The sequence below is a fragment of the Vespula pensylvanica genome, chromosome 7, assembly GCF_014466175.1.
Source record: "Vespula pensylvanica isolate Volc-1 chromosome 7, ASM1446617v1, whole genome shotgun sequence".
NCBI classification, from domain to species: domain Eukaryota; kingdom Metazoa; phylum Arthropoda; class Insecta; order Hymenoptera; family Vespidae; genus Vespula; species Vespula pensylvanica.
Genome location: NC_057691.1, coordinates 2,959,703 through 2,974,082, shown reverse-complemented (window position 1 = coordinate 2,974,082; position 14,380 = coordinate 2,959,703). Strand labels below are relative to the sequence as shown.

General features: G+C 31.4%; 3 protein-coding genes across 8 annotated transcripts in view; 2 read left to right on the top strand and 1 right to left on the bottom strand.

Moving 5' to 3' along the window:
- Positions 1-4,605, top strand: part of LOC122630777 (transcription initiation factor IIA subunit 1) — a 36,107-nt gene extending 31,502 nt beyond the window's left edge. Inside the window, exons 1-8 of one of the 4 annotated variants that reach the window (XM_043815662.1) lie at positions 672-794; positions 940-1,121; positions 1,888-2,098; positions 2,700-3,020; positions 3,092-3,300; positions 3,402-3,557; positions 3,642-3,731; positions 3,845-4,605. In XM_043815662.1, the coding sequence (XP_043671597.1) occupies positions 1,098-1,121; positions 1,888-2,098; positions 2,700-3,020; positions 3,092-3,300; positions 3,402-3,557; positions 3,642-3,731; positions 3,845-3,952 (1,119 nt within the window). In that variant the 5' untranslated portion in view covers positions 672-794; positions 940-1,097 and the 3' untranslated portion in view covers positions 3,953-4,605. Of the gene's footprint in view, positions 1-671; positions 1,181-1,887; positions 2,099-2,699; positions 3,021-3,091; positions 3,301-3,401; positions 3,558-3,641; positions 3,732-3,844 lie in introns of those variants that run through there. The other 3 variants (XM_043815661.1, XM_043815663.1, XM_043815664.1) reach the window with 3 other exon arrangements.
- Positions 4,606-4,739: 134 nt separating this feature from the next.
- LOC122630774 (procollagen-lysine,2-oxoglutarate 5-dioxygenase) lies at positions 4,740-13,902 on the top strand. Its single transcript, XM_043815654.1, has 9 exons — positions 4,740-5,710; positions 7,590-7,821; positions 7,903-8,243; positions 8,331-8,784; positions 8,907-9,134; positions 12,526-12,847; positions 12,947-13,051; positions 13,140-13,286; positions 13,376-13,902. The coding sequence occupies exons 1-9, from the start codon at positions 5,617-5,619 to the stop codon at positions 13,658-13,660; spliced, it is 2,208 nt and encodes a 735-aa protein (XP_043671589.1). The 5' UTR covers positions 4,740-5,616; the 3' UTR covers positions 13,661-13,902.
- Positions 9,210-12,212, bottom strand: LOC122630780 (immunoglobulin domain-containing protein oig-4-like). 3 transcript variants are annotated; one of them, XM_043815668.1, is made up of 5 exons: positions 11,652-12,212; positions 11,378-11,527; positions 9,837-10,019; positions 9,598-9,747; positions 9,210-9,512 (listed from the first exon to the last, which is right to left on the bottom strand). In XM_043815668.1, exons 1-5 carry the CDS (start codon positions 12,015-12,017, stop codon positions 9,354-9,356), a joined length of 1,008 nt encoding a protein of 335 aa, XP_043671603.1. In that variant the 5' UTR covers positions 12,018-12,212; the 3' UTR covers positions 9,210-9,353. The 3 variants fall into 3 exon arrangements, with proteins under 3 accessions (XP_043671603.1, XP_043671601.1, XP_043671602.1); XM_043815666.1 differs by lacking the exons at positions 11,378-11,527; positions 11,652-12,212 and adding an exon at positions 10,215-10,370; XM_043815667.1 differs by lacking the exons at positions 11,378-11,527; positions 11,652-12,212 and adding an exon at positions 10,111-10,275.
- Positions 13,903-14,380: the final 478 nt, after the last annotated feature.

The following is a 14,380-nucleotide window of genomic DNA, read 5'->3' as shown; positions in this document are numbered from 1 at the left end:
GTAAACTCTCCAAGTCATATATATGCTAACTAAATAATCAAACATAAATACTTAACGCGAGAGAGAGAGAAGTGACGGAAATAAAACATAACTTTTACAAGCTACATTACTTGTTCTGTATGCAATTAATTTGATAAGGAAATAATTACAACCAAAATTTTAATAAAAATAGAACTTCCGCCTTTGTATCACAGTACGTTGATTTATATGTAATTTTTTCAAGAATTATATATCTATATAATTCAGAAACAATGTTCTATTTAAATAGTGATTGGTTAATTTTTTTCCTTTAATATTCACCAATCATTATATGATATTATATTGAACTTGCATCTGATTGGTTGTAACAGCAATGGCGTCTGCTCATTCATTAATGCCAACCCGACGAATACTTGTACACACCTTGGTATGACTATCGATCTCCTAATGTTTAAAACATTTTCTATTATAAGATTTAATTAAATTATAAAAATTTTACTTTATACAGGATATAAATAATTATTGCTTTAAACGACACATATAAAAGAACTTATAAAAACATGCAGAAATGAAATGAATTTTTCGATGATGGCGCCACAAAAAATTTAAATAACTTGCATTATTGAACACTTAATTGTTTCCGTTATAGGCTTATTTTATAAACTATATTTTTCTTTATTATATTAAAAAAAAATATTTTTTCTTCACATATGTATAAATATGATGTAATTAATGACGTAATATAATAGAAACGTATTAGTCGAAGTAAAACTTTTGCCACGTGTCAAATTGCGTCTATATTATCGGCCGATAAAGTATCTTTGATCGTTATACGTCGATAAATTAATAATTATTTAAATATAATTAAATTTTTTTAAATATATATTTTTTATTTGTTATATTAATAGATAAATTCTTTAAATTGAACAAATTAAGCTTTTTGTCAAACGTGATTTGCAGTTGTGTCGACCACTACGGTCACATTAAGGTGGAATGGGAGACGTTGAGAAAGTATAAAAGAGCACGGAGCGATGCAACAGTCCGGCTTCTGAGGGCACCGTCAAATTGGGATTATTGGTATTGTTTTTCGCCTGATTGACAATACGAATTATCCTGCAATGGCCCTCAGTCAAACCAGCGTGGTGAGTAAAGGAGAAAACTATGGCAACTCCACAGAAATATGACTATGATAATAAAACGTGTACGTGTTAGTTCTAAAAAATAATTTGACACGGTTATGCGAAGCCACGTTGTAAAGGAATAAATTATTCACGTTGTCAATATACTTGTCAACTAATTTGAGAAATCCTTTCCAGTTTAATACTTTATTAAATGTTTTTATCATTTGATTGTAATGTTTACGTTAATCATATTTTTTACGTTGTTATGAACATACGAAACATTCGTCGTGTAAATTATTTTATTCTTGTAATGACTTTGAAATATATTTAACCTTTATCTTCATTATTCAAAATTGTTAATCTTTGTTATATAAAAGAATATAATGTTTAATATATACGTTATTAAATATTTAATAGGTTAAGATGTTGGTTATAAATTTGTATGTAGATTTCAAATTAATAATGTTCACGTTATGTAAATTAGATTAAAAAGCATATGATTTGAACATTTTTCTGATATAAATGATCATAATTAGACACAAAAGAAATACATATTTATTTTATATTTGTTATAAATATAAAGTTTTATATTTTTTCTAAAAACATATAGAATGTACAGAATATATAATTCAATGTCTTTATTCGTCTTTTGTTCAAAACTCCGTTAATTTCATTTATTGAAATTGATGCATTAATTGAAACTTATGTTATGATTTATTAATGCTACAATAACAAAATGCTTTATTGATAATTATTATATTTTATTATTTTAAAATATTATTTACAGCTGAAACTATACAACACTGTGATAGAAGATGTAATAGCAGGAGTACGTGAATCATTTATAGATGAAGGTGTAGACGAACAAGTACTATTAGAACTTAAACAAATATGGGAAACGAAATTAATGTCAAGTAAAGCAGTGGAATTAAATCCAGAACCACCAGAACCTCAAGTTCCTCAGCTAAACACACATAAATCTGTCCCTGGTAATAAAGGTATGTGTGTAATAAGTATAAAGTACAGTTTTTTTTATATGACTATTTTCGCAAAAAAAATAATTTTTAAAATCTGTTTGATACGTTTATACTTACTTGAAAATTTTAACTGCTTCTTATATTTGTGTTTATAAACATTTGAAATGTTATTATCTACTTCTTCTTGTGGCTGTTGTGTTAGTTTGGTTTATTAAATATTTGTTTTTGAAGATTTCATAAATAACGATAAGTACTATATATTAATTTTTTAAAAATTAATTTTATTATTGTAGAAATTGTTCAAAATTTCGACCATGGTATTTTTTATGTAATTATGTTTTTTCAACTAAATTATTATACACTTTTTGTAATGTACTGTGATTATTTTGTACTTCTTCAAACGCCAAAACGATATTTTAAAAGTTGCCTTTTTCTAAAACACAGCCTTGTATGTAAAAACTGTATTGTATATTTACGATTTACTTTTTTACGAAGAATCACTTAGTGTTCAATTGTAACACTGTTGCCACAACACTGTACATAAGATAAAATTATATCATGCAATGTACCTTTGATATTTTTTATATATATGTAATGATTTTTTTTATAACTGTTAATATAGGAAATCATTTTGTGCAACAAACATCTGTTGCTAATGCAGTATCTCAACAAGCGCAGCAACAACAACAATCTACACCCCAACAATCACAATCACAACAGCATCAGCAGCCACAACAGTCACAACAGCAACAACAGCAAACATCACATTCTTCAAGTACAACCTTACAACATTCAAATACACCAGTGCAACAAGTAGTGACTACTCCACCTGCAGTACTTGACAGACAAGTGCCAATTCAAATTACTTTACCTCCACAACCTGGTGCACGTGATTCTCAACAACGTGTATTAACTATACAAGTTCCTGCATCTGCGATTCAAAGTATATAAATTTCATTTCATTATTATATTTTTATATTTTTCTAGAAACTGAAATAAATTATTGTGTTGAAGGCAATCAACTCCACACCATTTTAACTGGCCCTGTAATTAGTGCTGCAATGGGTTTGCCGGCAGACGTAGCTGGAACGTTATTACAACAGCATGTAAATTCTACTCTTCAAGGCCATCCTACATTGTCATCAATTCAAGTTAATCAACCCTTACAGGTTGTAACACAAAATACAAATAACGTCGTTACGCAACGTTCTGTTCAAGGACAAGTAAGTACAATTTCCAAATTACAAATATTTACAAAATGTTTTAAATATTATTATAATGCATAAGTATGAAAATATATTATTAATTACTTTTCTCGTATTAGCAAAATAATATAGCCCAATTAGATGGAGCTTTAGGAGCATTAGGTGATTCGTCTGATGAAGATGAAGAAGAAGAAGAGGAGGATAATGACGACGATGATGAAGATCTCGATGATAAGGAAGAAGAAGAAAATGATGAGGCAACTGCACGAGAAGAGGTTCGTAAAAAAATTATTATAGAATTAGAAATAGCTAAAAATCATACTTGTATAATATTAATATTTGTATTTCTTCACATGCAGGAACCATTAAATTCTGAAGATGATGTTACAGATGATGATCCAGCTGATTTATTTGATACAGATAATGTAGTGGTTTGTCAATATGATAAAGTAAGTTCTTAAATTTAATTAAAAAAAGAAGTATAATCTGTTTAAACATTTTAACGTAAAACATTATGATAGGAACATTTATGCATGATGCGTACAAATATTTTACTTTTCAGATCACAAGGAGTAGAAATAAATGGAAATTCTATCTTAAGGATGGCATAATGAACTTAAGTGGAAAAGATTATGTGTTTCAAAAAGCAAACGGAGATGCTGAATGGTAGATTTGAAAATGATGTGAATATTGTGTTGTCTGATTTTATTTTTAACAAACTATATACAAGGGCAGCTCGGTAATGTGTTCACGTGATGTTGCGTTTGATGGACAACATTAAGCTGTAGCGATTTCTATAATGAGGCAGTAAACCACATAATAATGCTACTATACAGAAAAGTAAAGTGAGAAATTCTTGGGAAAAAATATATATATTATATCTTCTGTATTTTAGTATCCTAATAATCGATAAAGTTTATATAATGTGATTTTTTTTTATTTTATTCATTTGAGAGATCATAATTAATTTTAACAATATCTTCTATTGCTTCTTATAAATCCATCAAAATAACATATTAATTTATTAATGGTAATAGTCCTCATAAAGAAAGTTACAGCAGCTGTTCTTATATCGTTTTACAACACAAACATTATTGGTAAAACAGTAATGTATTTAGTGAAATAATTTAGTTTATATTACTAGTTGTGTCAATGATCATTGCATCGAGAATTTTAATTATAATATTCTTGCTGCTTTATGTCTTTAGGATCTATTATTATGAACTTTTACACACATACAATAATAATTGTAAATAAAGTAAAGGGATGCCACTTATAAAACATATGTGATGCTTTTGAAAATAAATGTGTCTTATACTGTTATTAGAGTTAACGAAACCATTATCATTACGAAATTATTATCTAATTATTAAATTATATCCGATTGATCATCGATTGAATACGTCGGTAACGATATATAACGATAATCGATCAATCGAATATGTTGGTAACGACGCGCGCGCGATAGTGCATTTCGAACGGAAGCGGACGACATGCACTCTCGAATGTATATACCGAGTTACGGCCTCGGAACGAAACGCATCCTGTCACAACAAAATAACGGCGAACGGCAAGCAGCGAGAAGAAAACCATAATAAAGGCACAACGTTCCCATAATCGCCTGAGACGTTTAATGGTCGTATTAAACCGGTTTCGAGCGCGTAACGATTACGGTTAACCTCACTTTTCGAGTGACATCTTTGACAGTGATAAAAGGGGGCTGACAGAAAGAAAGAAACAACGGAGAAAAAAGATGCTATCAACGTATATTACAAAAAAAATGAAAAATAATGAAAACAGGAAAGGAAAAAGGAAGTCGAGTTAATACGTTTCATCGAAAAGAAAATCATAATCGTTTTTTTTAAAGCAGAAGGAATATCGTCAAAATGTTGCATCAGGCGAGTAGTAATCGTGATACAATGAATGAGAAGTTAATGCGCGCGCGAGACATTTCTCGGGGATGTTAAACGGTATCCCTACGCCGTGTTTTCTACGCGGGATGAAAAAGATATATGTCTGTATAAAGCCTAACGTCCTCTTCACGGATAGTAGTTTGCCTCCGAAAAGTGTGGGAGTAAGAGTAGTACAGAGAAACAGGGAGAGAGAAAGAGAGAGAGAGAGAGAGAGAGAGAGAGAAGGAACCCGGTCTTTCGGTCCTTCGAAGCATTTAACGCGATTCTCTCAGTCGAAGACAGCAATCGAAAGTGTGAGCTCGAGTTGTGTATCGTTGATTTCGTTATCGCGATCTAAACGTCGCGTGACGATTACCTAAAAGGGTCAAACAGATAGAGTCGGCGATTTTCTTCGTGATTACATCGATCTGCCATTTCGAAAATGCAGATCAAAAGAATCGGATGGTGTTTGATTTGGAGCATTTTTTTGACCTACCACGTGGTCAGCGAGAACACAGACTCGTCGGAATCAAATGGTAAACTCATCTTTTTTGTTTACATTATCGAATTCATTCCCTCCTTCTCGTTCAAAATCTCACCTTTAAAACATTATCATTTATTTTCTCCTTCCTTTTTCTAATTCTCATTTGAATTTTTTTTTATTAATTGTCATTCCTTTTTATACTTGTTCATGTTTTATATATATATATATATATATATATATATATATATATAATTTTTTTTTCTCTAAAAAATATTTTCCTTCTTTTTTTTCGTTAACTGTTTATTAAAACATAAGTGATTATAAATTATTTAGTATTATGTAAATTTTTTGATTTTATTTTTACATTAAATTGTCCGTATAAAATTTATATTAAAATTTTATAGTTTCTCGAAAGAAAAGGAATTTTATTTTTTATATCTTTTAAATTTGCATAATTATATTTACTTTTCGATCAACGATTAAAAATTATAATCGAAAATTTCTCTCTCGATTAAAATAATGTCACGGTTCATTTAATAAGGAAAATTTAGCGAAAGTGACAAGAAGAAATAAGGAACTAAGTACCATTCACTTTTTCTACTTCTCGAAGCAATGCAATAATCTCTGTAACCGCAAACAACTTTGGAAAGAGACGAAAGTTCTCTCAATTATGTAATGTCTCGATTGGTCATAAATTACTTGTAAAAAGCACCGAGTGTTGAAGGAAATGGGTAAAATCTCTCGTCAATTGTCTTTTTTTCTATTGATCTATTGTTACGCTTTCGAAAGATTATCGCGCGATCGGAACCAATTGTTGTCTTTTTTTACAGTTACATTTCAATATAAAAGACTCTCTCTTTTTCTTTTTATTTTTTTCAATCAAGTATAATTTCATGTTTCTGATAGAAATCTAATCAAATAAAACATCAAATTTTAACGTATCAACGAGCAATATAGTTTCATCATAGTTACATCGTTAATTGGCTCAACGAGATCAACCTATTTTGCCTTAACTTAGTTGTCCAAACATTTCCATTTATAAATCATCTCGCTGTAAACATATTTTATTATATATATATATATATATATATATATATATATGAAAATATTCTTTTCTCTAATCAACTCGTTGTATTTTTGTCATTTTATAACCGGAAATGATATTGCTCGTTTCGAAAGGGTATACGTGACTTTGAAAACGTAAGATTATAGGCCATCGTCATGTAGATCAAAAATATATTTAGTTTTTTCATCTTTCGTGTTATTGTTTTATATTAATAAAAAAAGAAGGAAAAAAGAAATAATAATAATATAGATAATGAGGAAAAAAGCGAGTTCATCAACGGAGAAAGAATTTCATTGTCGGTAAGTTTATCTTTTCGGTCTCGATGACTGTTTCAAACGCGTGGGCTGGTTACAATGGCTGGATCATAATGAGCGCATACTACTGAAATACATACTATTCCGTGATACGTGCATAGTAAAAAGTAGCGCTGCTATATGTCATCGATACGAATGTATTCTTCCGCGGTATAATTGCCATTGAAGAGGAGGAAATCATGTCTGCTATGTACACCGTTCATTCTGTAGTTAATAATTTAATCGAATGTAAAAGAAATAATAAGAAAAAAGAGAGAAATACAGACAGATAAGAAAAACAGACAAATTTTGGTTCGATCGATTAGGAATTAAAGAAGCGTGCGTGATGCATAAATATTGTAGATTTGTCGAGACCATAAGCAGAGAACGCGTTTATCACTACGCATTCGCTGAACGTACTGCGGTTTTTTCGTAATGGGCACTGCTTTACGATCGGCAACTGACGTCATCGTTCAAACAGAGCATCAATCATGTTGATTTTATAAATCGAGGACTTTCATAAATGCTATTGCATATATGTATGTATAAATATTTAATTTTTATTATTCCAGATATTCTACTTTTCACTGTTGCCTCCAACGAGACTGATGGTTTCAAGAGATATATTCGATCCACGGAGGTCTACGGATTTCGTGACCGCGTACGGGTTCTTGGTTTAGGAAAGGAATGGAGAGGGGGTAATGTTAAAACCAGTCGAGGTGGTGGATATAAGATAAATCTCTTCAAAGATGCATTAAAGAAGTATCATGATGATAAGGAGAGAATCGTCATCTTTACGGACAGGTAGAATAATTAGATAAATGACGAATTATATTACGACGAATGATGTAAATTATATCGATATCTATCTATCTATCCTCTCAGTTATGACGTTATATTCCTAACTCCGCTTTCCGAAATCATCGAGAAATTTAAAGAAACCGAAGCACGAATACTCTTCTCAGCGGAAGGTTCCTGTTGGCCAGATCGGAGTTTAGCTTCAAAATATCCACACGTAACAGGGGGAAAGCGTTATTTAAACTCCGGTGGTTTTATGGGCTACGCCTTCGACATTTTTGCCATTTTAAACACTGCTACGCTCGAAGACCATGAAGACGATCAACTGTTTTATACGAACATTTATCTCGATGAAGAATTGAGAGAAAAGCACAAAATTAAACTCGATCATAAGTCTGAAATATTCCAAAATCTTTATGGTGCAGTAGGTATGTGAGTTCGAATGAATATTTATTTTAGATGGCGTTGAGTGATGCCTCGTTGGTATTTATATACTTTCGCTCTCACATTTTTAGCCGACGTCGAATTGATATTCAAGGGACAAGAGGCTTATCTTCAAAACACAGTGTACAATACAATACCTTTGATAGTACACGGTAATGGTTACAGTAAGCTAGCTCTGAACTCTTTAGGAAATTATTTGGCACGTGCCTGGAGTCCTGAAGAAGGATGTTTGAATTGTTGGGACGATGTGATCGAATTGGATGTTAAAAAACCTGATGCATTTCCAATTATTTTGGTCGCATTGTTCGTAGATATACCAGTACCATTTTTAGAAGAATTTTTATTATCCGTTTATCGACAGACCTATCCAAAATCTAAATTGCATCTTTTCATTCACAATAATGTTCCTTATCACGAGCAGACAATACAAGAATTTATCGATACTATTGGAGAAGAATATTTGAGCGTCAAACAAATTTTTCCGAGCGATGATATAGATGAAGTCCATGCGAGAAATTTGGCAATGTATGAATCACATAATCGATTTAATGTGTGTGTGTGTGTGTGTGTGTTTGCGTGTCTCTCTGTATGTATGCATAGATTCATCTTTTTAAGATTAATATAATATTCAAGAAATTCTTACACAGGGATTACTGCTTATTGAAAGACTGTACTGGATACTTTTCGGTCGATGCTATTGCTCATCTTGATAATGAACATGCCTTGAAATTATTGGTCGAACAACAAAGAAATATCGTCGCTCCCTTGCTTGTTAGACCGTACAAAGCATGGAGTAATTTTTGGGGTGCTATTACGGACGATGGATTCTATGCTCGTAGCTTTGACTACATGGAAATTGTTAAGAATGAACGTAGGTGAGTAACATCTTCCTATGAATCAAAATAATATTTCCATCGAGTTATGTGACTGTTCAATTTTCATAGAAGAAATTCTTTTTTTTTTTTTCTTTTATTACGTCTCAATGTATAACACGCTAGATTTATTTGTTGTGTCTCACGTTAATCACTTCGATATGTTTTTCATCTAATAAAAAATCAATCTATGGTTACCTCTTTAAAGCGTTACGTTCAATTTTAATCGAAAGCGATGGAAAAGTCAGTTTTGAATGATCTCCGGTCGATGCTGTACATATTGTCGGCGGTACATTCATAGATACCTGCATCCATCTGAGTAGCAGGATCGATCTCGAGTTTAGATTTGACTTTATCGGGACCGACTTGCCATTCGTGTACCTATTGTTAAAAGAAAGTTAGATCGATAATAAGGATAACGATCATTATTCATTGAAAATGAAATGATCTATTGAATTTTACTGACGTGCAGATAAAGATGACTGTAAATCTCGGTTCCATCTTTGAACCATGTAATATGCGGTCTCGGTGTACCACGTGCAACACACAAAAAAGCTATTTTGTGTCCCAATACGTATTCTAAATCAAAATGAGAAGCTAGTAATATCTTGGCTCCCTGAAAAGAAAAGTTAATAGTTAATAAAAAATATATAATGGTCGATTATAAAAAGTACTTCTTCGTTTTATAAAATTTTTTATATTTACATTGTCGTTGTTGTAATATTGATCACTTTCCGTATCACGATACTTTCCAGTGATAGGTAGACCTATCTGTACGCGAGACTTACTTCTAGCTCTGGCTCGACCTCTTCTGCCAAAACTTTCGCGAGAATTTAACAATAAAATAGTCAATAAAATGATCAAGAATGTAGCGTATCGCATGGTGCTCTGTAAAAATGTAATTTTTCGTCATTATCACAATGATCTCTAAGCCATTACATGAAAAACAAAAAAATTATTAATCAACGTTTATACGTACATCTTTAATAATTACAAACTGAATTAAGTTGACCGTGTCATCTGAGTAAGTGAAACTTTTTGGAAATAGCGTAACGTTTGCACGGACTTGTCAAACTTACTCACCGTATGCAAATAACGTTCGACGATCACACGGAACTCCGATGTAACTGACAGCCACCTACTCATTACTCCCCTAGTGTCCTCTCCTATCTATTATGGAACTTGCAGCAGATACTGTTAGCTCATGTGTTTCATATATATATATATATATATACATATATATTAAATGTTTTTTTCTTCTTCATTTTATTCGCAACATTTAATACGTCCAAAGTTTTTCATAAATGGGAATGCATTGATTTAATCGATTTGCATTGATTTAAGAAAAATATCGATAAAAAAATACTAAAGTTAAATACATATTGTAATAATTGTATACTTTCATAGAAAATTTAATGTTCATCGAAAATATCCTTAATCTTCGTTTCTTTTTCTTTCTTTCTTTTCTTTTTTTTTTTTTTTTGAAATTCCAACAGCTTGACCCGCTTTATTTCATTTTTTATTATAATACAGAATTCGTACTATATTTATCAATTCGATTCGTTCCTCGATATATTTTATACCTCACTTTACAAATTTATAACCCTTGTGGAAGTCAATCATGTCCTAATGAAAAAGAGCTAGGGGACATCTGAATTTGCATTTATATCGTTATATGGTGAAAAATGTTAACGATAAGAGTACTTGAACTCTATCATCTAATAAACTTTGACATTGTATTTTTAAAATGATATGCTTTTGATTATCAAGATGAATAAGATCAATTTATCATACTGTCCAATACTAAAATACATTATAATAAGATAATAGAATCTTTTTTTTTTATTTATTTATTTATTAAAGAAAAAAGAAAACAGATTGAAAAGGGGTTGTCAGTGACATCTTTTCATATGTGTCAGTCTTACATTTCATGCTACAATAACATCATTATATGTGCATGTTAAGTTTCTATCAAATTCGAACAATATTTTTCGATTATTACAAAAGTTATTAAAAAGTTGAAATTAATTAATATGATATCATAACGTAGTCTGTTCTGAAACTGCGACGATCAACAGCATATTGATTATCAGCTTGACATTCGTAATAGCCAGCATCTTTTTGCGTGGCAGGATCGATTTCCATCTTTGATTTTATTGTATCATTCCCAACCGGCCATTCGTGTACCTAGAAATCATTAGAATAATTTCTATTTGAATGAAAAAGAAAAGAAAATTCTTACTCACTTGAAAAAACTTGTGATGGTAAAGTTCTATACCATCTTTGAGCCAGGTAATCTCAGGTCTTGGATATCCCGTGGCCATACAGAAAAAAGTGATCTTTCTTCCTAACATATAATCCAATTCAAAGTGAGAGGCCTTGACAATTTTTGCACCCTGAACAACAGAATCGTCCGTCAGAAATATTCTTTCTCTCTCTTTCTCTCTTTCTCTTTTTCTCTCTTTCTTTTTCTCTTTCTCTCTTTCTTTTTCTCCTCATATGTGTCAATATCGAACTCACATCTTTGTTCTCGTAATAGCGAGCACTTGCAGAGTTTCGATGTGACATAGGTATTGCCGAAGATCCGTACATTCTTCTTCCGCCACGATTTCTACCAGCCCCACGAGGGCCTCCACCCTTCGCTGCATTCGCACTCACCACCAAAGCTGCTAACAGCAACAATGAGAGAAATCTGCATCTGGTCATTTGATCTAAAATCGAAACGATCTTTCGTACATCTTCTTTATTAACTTGCTGAGGTTTAACGACCAATCGCAAATGACTTTTTATTGATAAGATATTTTTCTTTTCGTGTTCATTTATATTTTTTTTATTTTCTTCTCGAGACACACAACTTTTCGAGCTTCTATTTTTCCCGTCAAACATGTACGATGAGCTTCGATCTACTATCGATTATGTCAGGAATATCATTATGTCCTCTTACCGAGCATTCAAAGAACAACTTGTGCTCACTATTGGAAAAGCAAAACTCAGGGATCAGATCCGCCGGACCCTACAGCCTAAAATACAAATGGTCCACGTACGATGGGCACGCAGCTACCAGTGACAGAGTTATGAATCTCAATTGGATAATTATGCATAACCCATTGTCAGTATGCTCATCAAGCAATCAGAGTAGCAGAGTGACTACGGTACAAAACATTTAAACGATGACCTCTGAAAAACAACACATTGATCTATATTACTCAAATAACAAACAACCCTGCAGGGTACTTAACGTATGATGTAAAGCTTTTCTAGAGATGACAGAGCACTTTCAAAGCAATCTTTCATATATTTTCTTCTTTTCTTCTTCTAAAGATCGTCATTCTACGAATATCAAAAAAAACCTTTAATGATCTACAATATAATGATACGAATTTATATTTTCCAGGGGTTTGTGGAATGTACCATTCATTAGTAATTGTTATTTGATCAATGCCACACTCATAAAGAACAAGGCAACACGTCCTTCCTATTCGGTCGACGATTTGGATCCAGACATGGCTTTTGCATATATCAACAGAGAACGTTACATTCACATGTATGTTAGTAACAGATTAGATTTTGGACATTTGGTTGATCCAGATACCTACAATATCAAATTAACGCATCCAGATTTCTATCAAATATTAGATAATAAGTTCGATTGGGAGAAAAGATACATACACGAAAATTATAGTCTGAATTTTCATCCGAATCATCAATCCCAACAGGCATGTATAACAGATGTTATTTTCACTCGTTCATTATATAAATTGACCATCGATATTTTTAACGTCCATCATATCTTCTACTTCTTTTTCGTCTTTTAGCCGTGTCCAGATGTTTATTGGTTCCCTATTGCCAATAGACGATTTACTAAAGAGCTGATCAATGTTGTAGAAACGTATGGTCATTGGTCCGACGGTACAAATCATGTGAGTTTTCCTGTGATCAAACAAATTATTAAAAAATAAACAAACAAAGAGTGAAAAGAAAAATCATAAATAATAAACTTTTTCATAGGATCCAAGATTATCAGGTGGTTATGAGAATGTACCAACTCGCGATATACACATGAATCAAATTAACTTTGAACCACAATGGTTGTACTTTTTAAAAGAGTATGTTAGACCTCTACAGGAGTTAGTATTCACGGGATATTATCACGATGTAAGATTACATATCATTTTATTAGTGATAGGTAGACCATATTATGAAATAGTTTAAATGTTTTTTTTTTTTCTTTTTTTTTTTAATAGCCACCACGCGCCATAATGAATTTCGTTGTTCGATATCGACCAGACGAACAACCATCGTTAAGGCCGCATCATGATAGTTCAACGTATACAATTAATATTGCTCTTAACGAAGTTGGAGTCGACTATGAAGGCGGTGGATGTAGATTCATCCGATATAACTGTTCGGTTACCGATACGAAACCTGGATGGATGTTAATGCATCCTGGAAGACTGACACATTATCATGAAGGATTGAAAGTAACCAAGGGTACTCGTTATATAATGATTTCTTTTGTTGATCCATGACAAGTTTAAAAGAAGGAAACTATAAGTTCCGTTTAGGTTTGTATAAGTATATCAATTAAATGTGTTCTTTTAACGTTGAATTGACGATACAGTGATACAAAATCGTCCATGTATTATTTTTATAATGTGTTGTACCATAATTGTAAATGCACATATTTCATTCATGACAATGTTGACTGAATGTTTATACAGATTAATGCAAATCGTAAATGCAATATTGTAATATATAATGCTAAATTGTTTATTTTTTTTTTTTAATAATATACCTTGTATTATATTTGATTTTTGTATTAACAAAAATCAGAAGAACCAATAGCTATAAAAATTTATTCCGAAAACGTATTTTTTATTTTTCGCGATACAAATATTTAGAAAGCTCCATATCACAACATTATTCAGTTATAAAATCTATAGTTGATGGATAGCGAAGTATATATGAAATTTTACTAGGAACATTCATAGGAAAAATAAGTTGATTAATATCACCGAGTAGCAAATTGTTAAAAATCGGTTTAATTATATTTCTGCACATTTATTTACATAGTAAAAAAAGTGCTTCTTTGAAAATACAAACAAAACATATATAATGCAATGGCCCATTAAATTCATCTTAATTTCTTATTTCTTTTTATCAAGGTAAGTACATTTTGAAGTAACTGGATTATATCGAATAATGTTATAGTGCAGATACTGAAGAATTTTTTAAATTTATAGTACTTT

Excerpts from the sequence above, each read along its gene's own strand:
- LOC122630774 (XM_043815654.1), top strand. The coding sequence starts at position 5,617 with ATGCAGATCAAAAGAATCGGATGGTGTTTGATTTGGAGCATTTTTTTG. Across the intron at positions 7,822-7,902 it reads ATCGTCATCTTTACGGACAG|TTATGACGTTATATTCCTAA; the intron begins GTAGAATAATTA and ends CTATCCTCTCAG. Across the intron at positions 8,785-8,906 it reads CATGCGAGAAATTTGGCAAT|GGATTACTGCTTATTGAAAG; the intron begins GTATGAATCACA and ends ATTCTTACACAG.
- LOC122630780 (XM_043815668.1), bottom strand. The coding sequence starts at position 12,017 with ATGTTTGACGGGAAAAATAGAAGCTCGAAAAGTTGTGTGTCTCGAGAA. Across the intron at positions 10,020-11,377 it reads ACCATCACAAGTTTTTTCAA|AGCACCATGCGATACGCTAC; the intron begins GTGAGTAAGAAT and ends ACATTTTTACAG. Across the intron at positions 9,748-9,836 it reads AATATTACAACAACGACAAT|GGAGCCAAGATATTACTAGC; the intron begins GTAAATATAAAA and ends TTTTCTTTTCAG.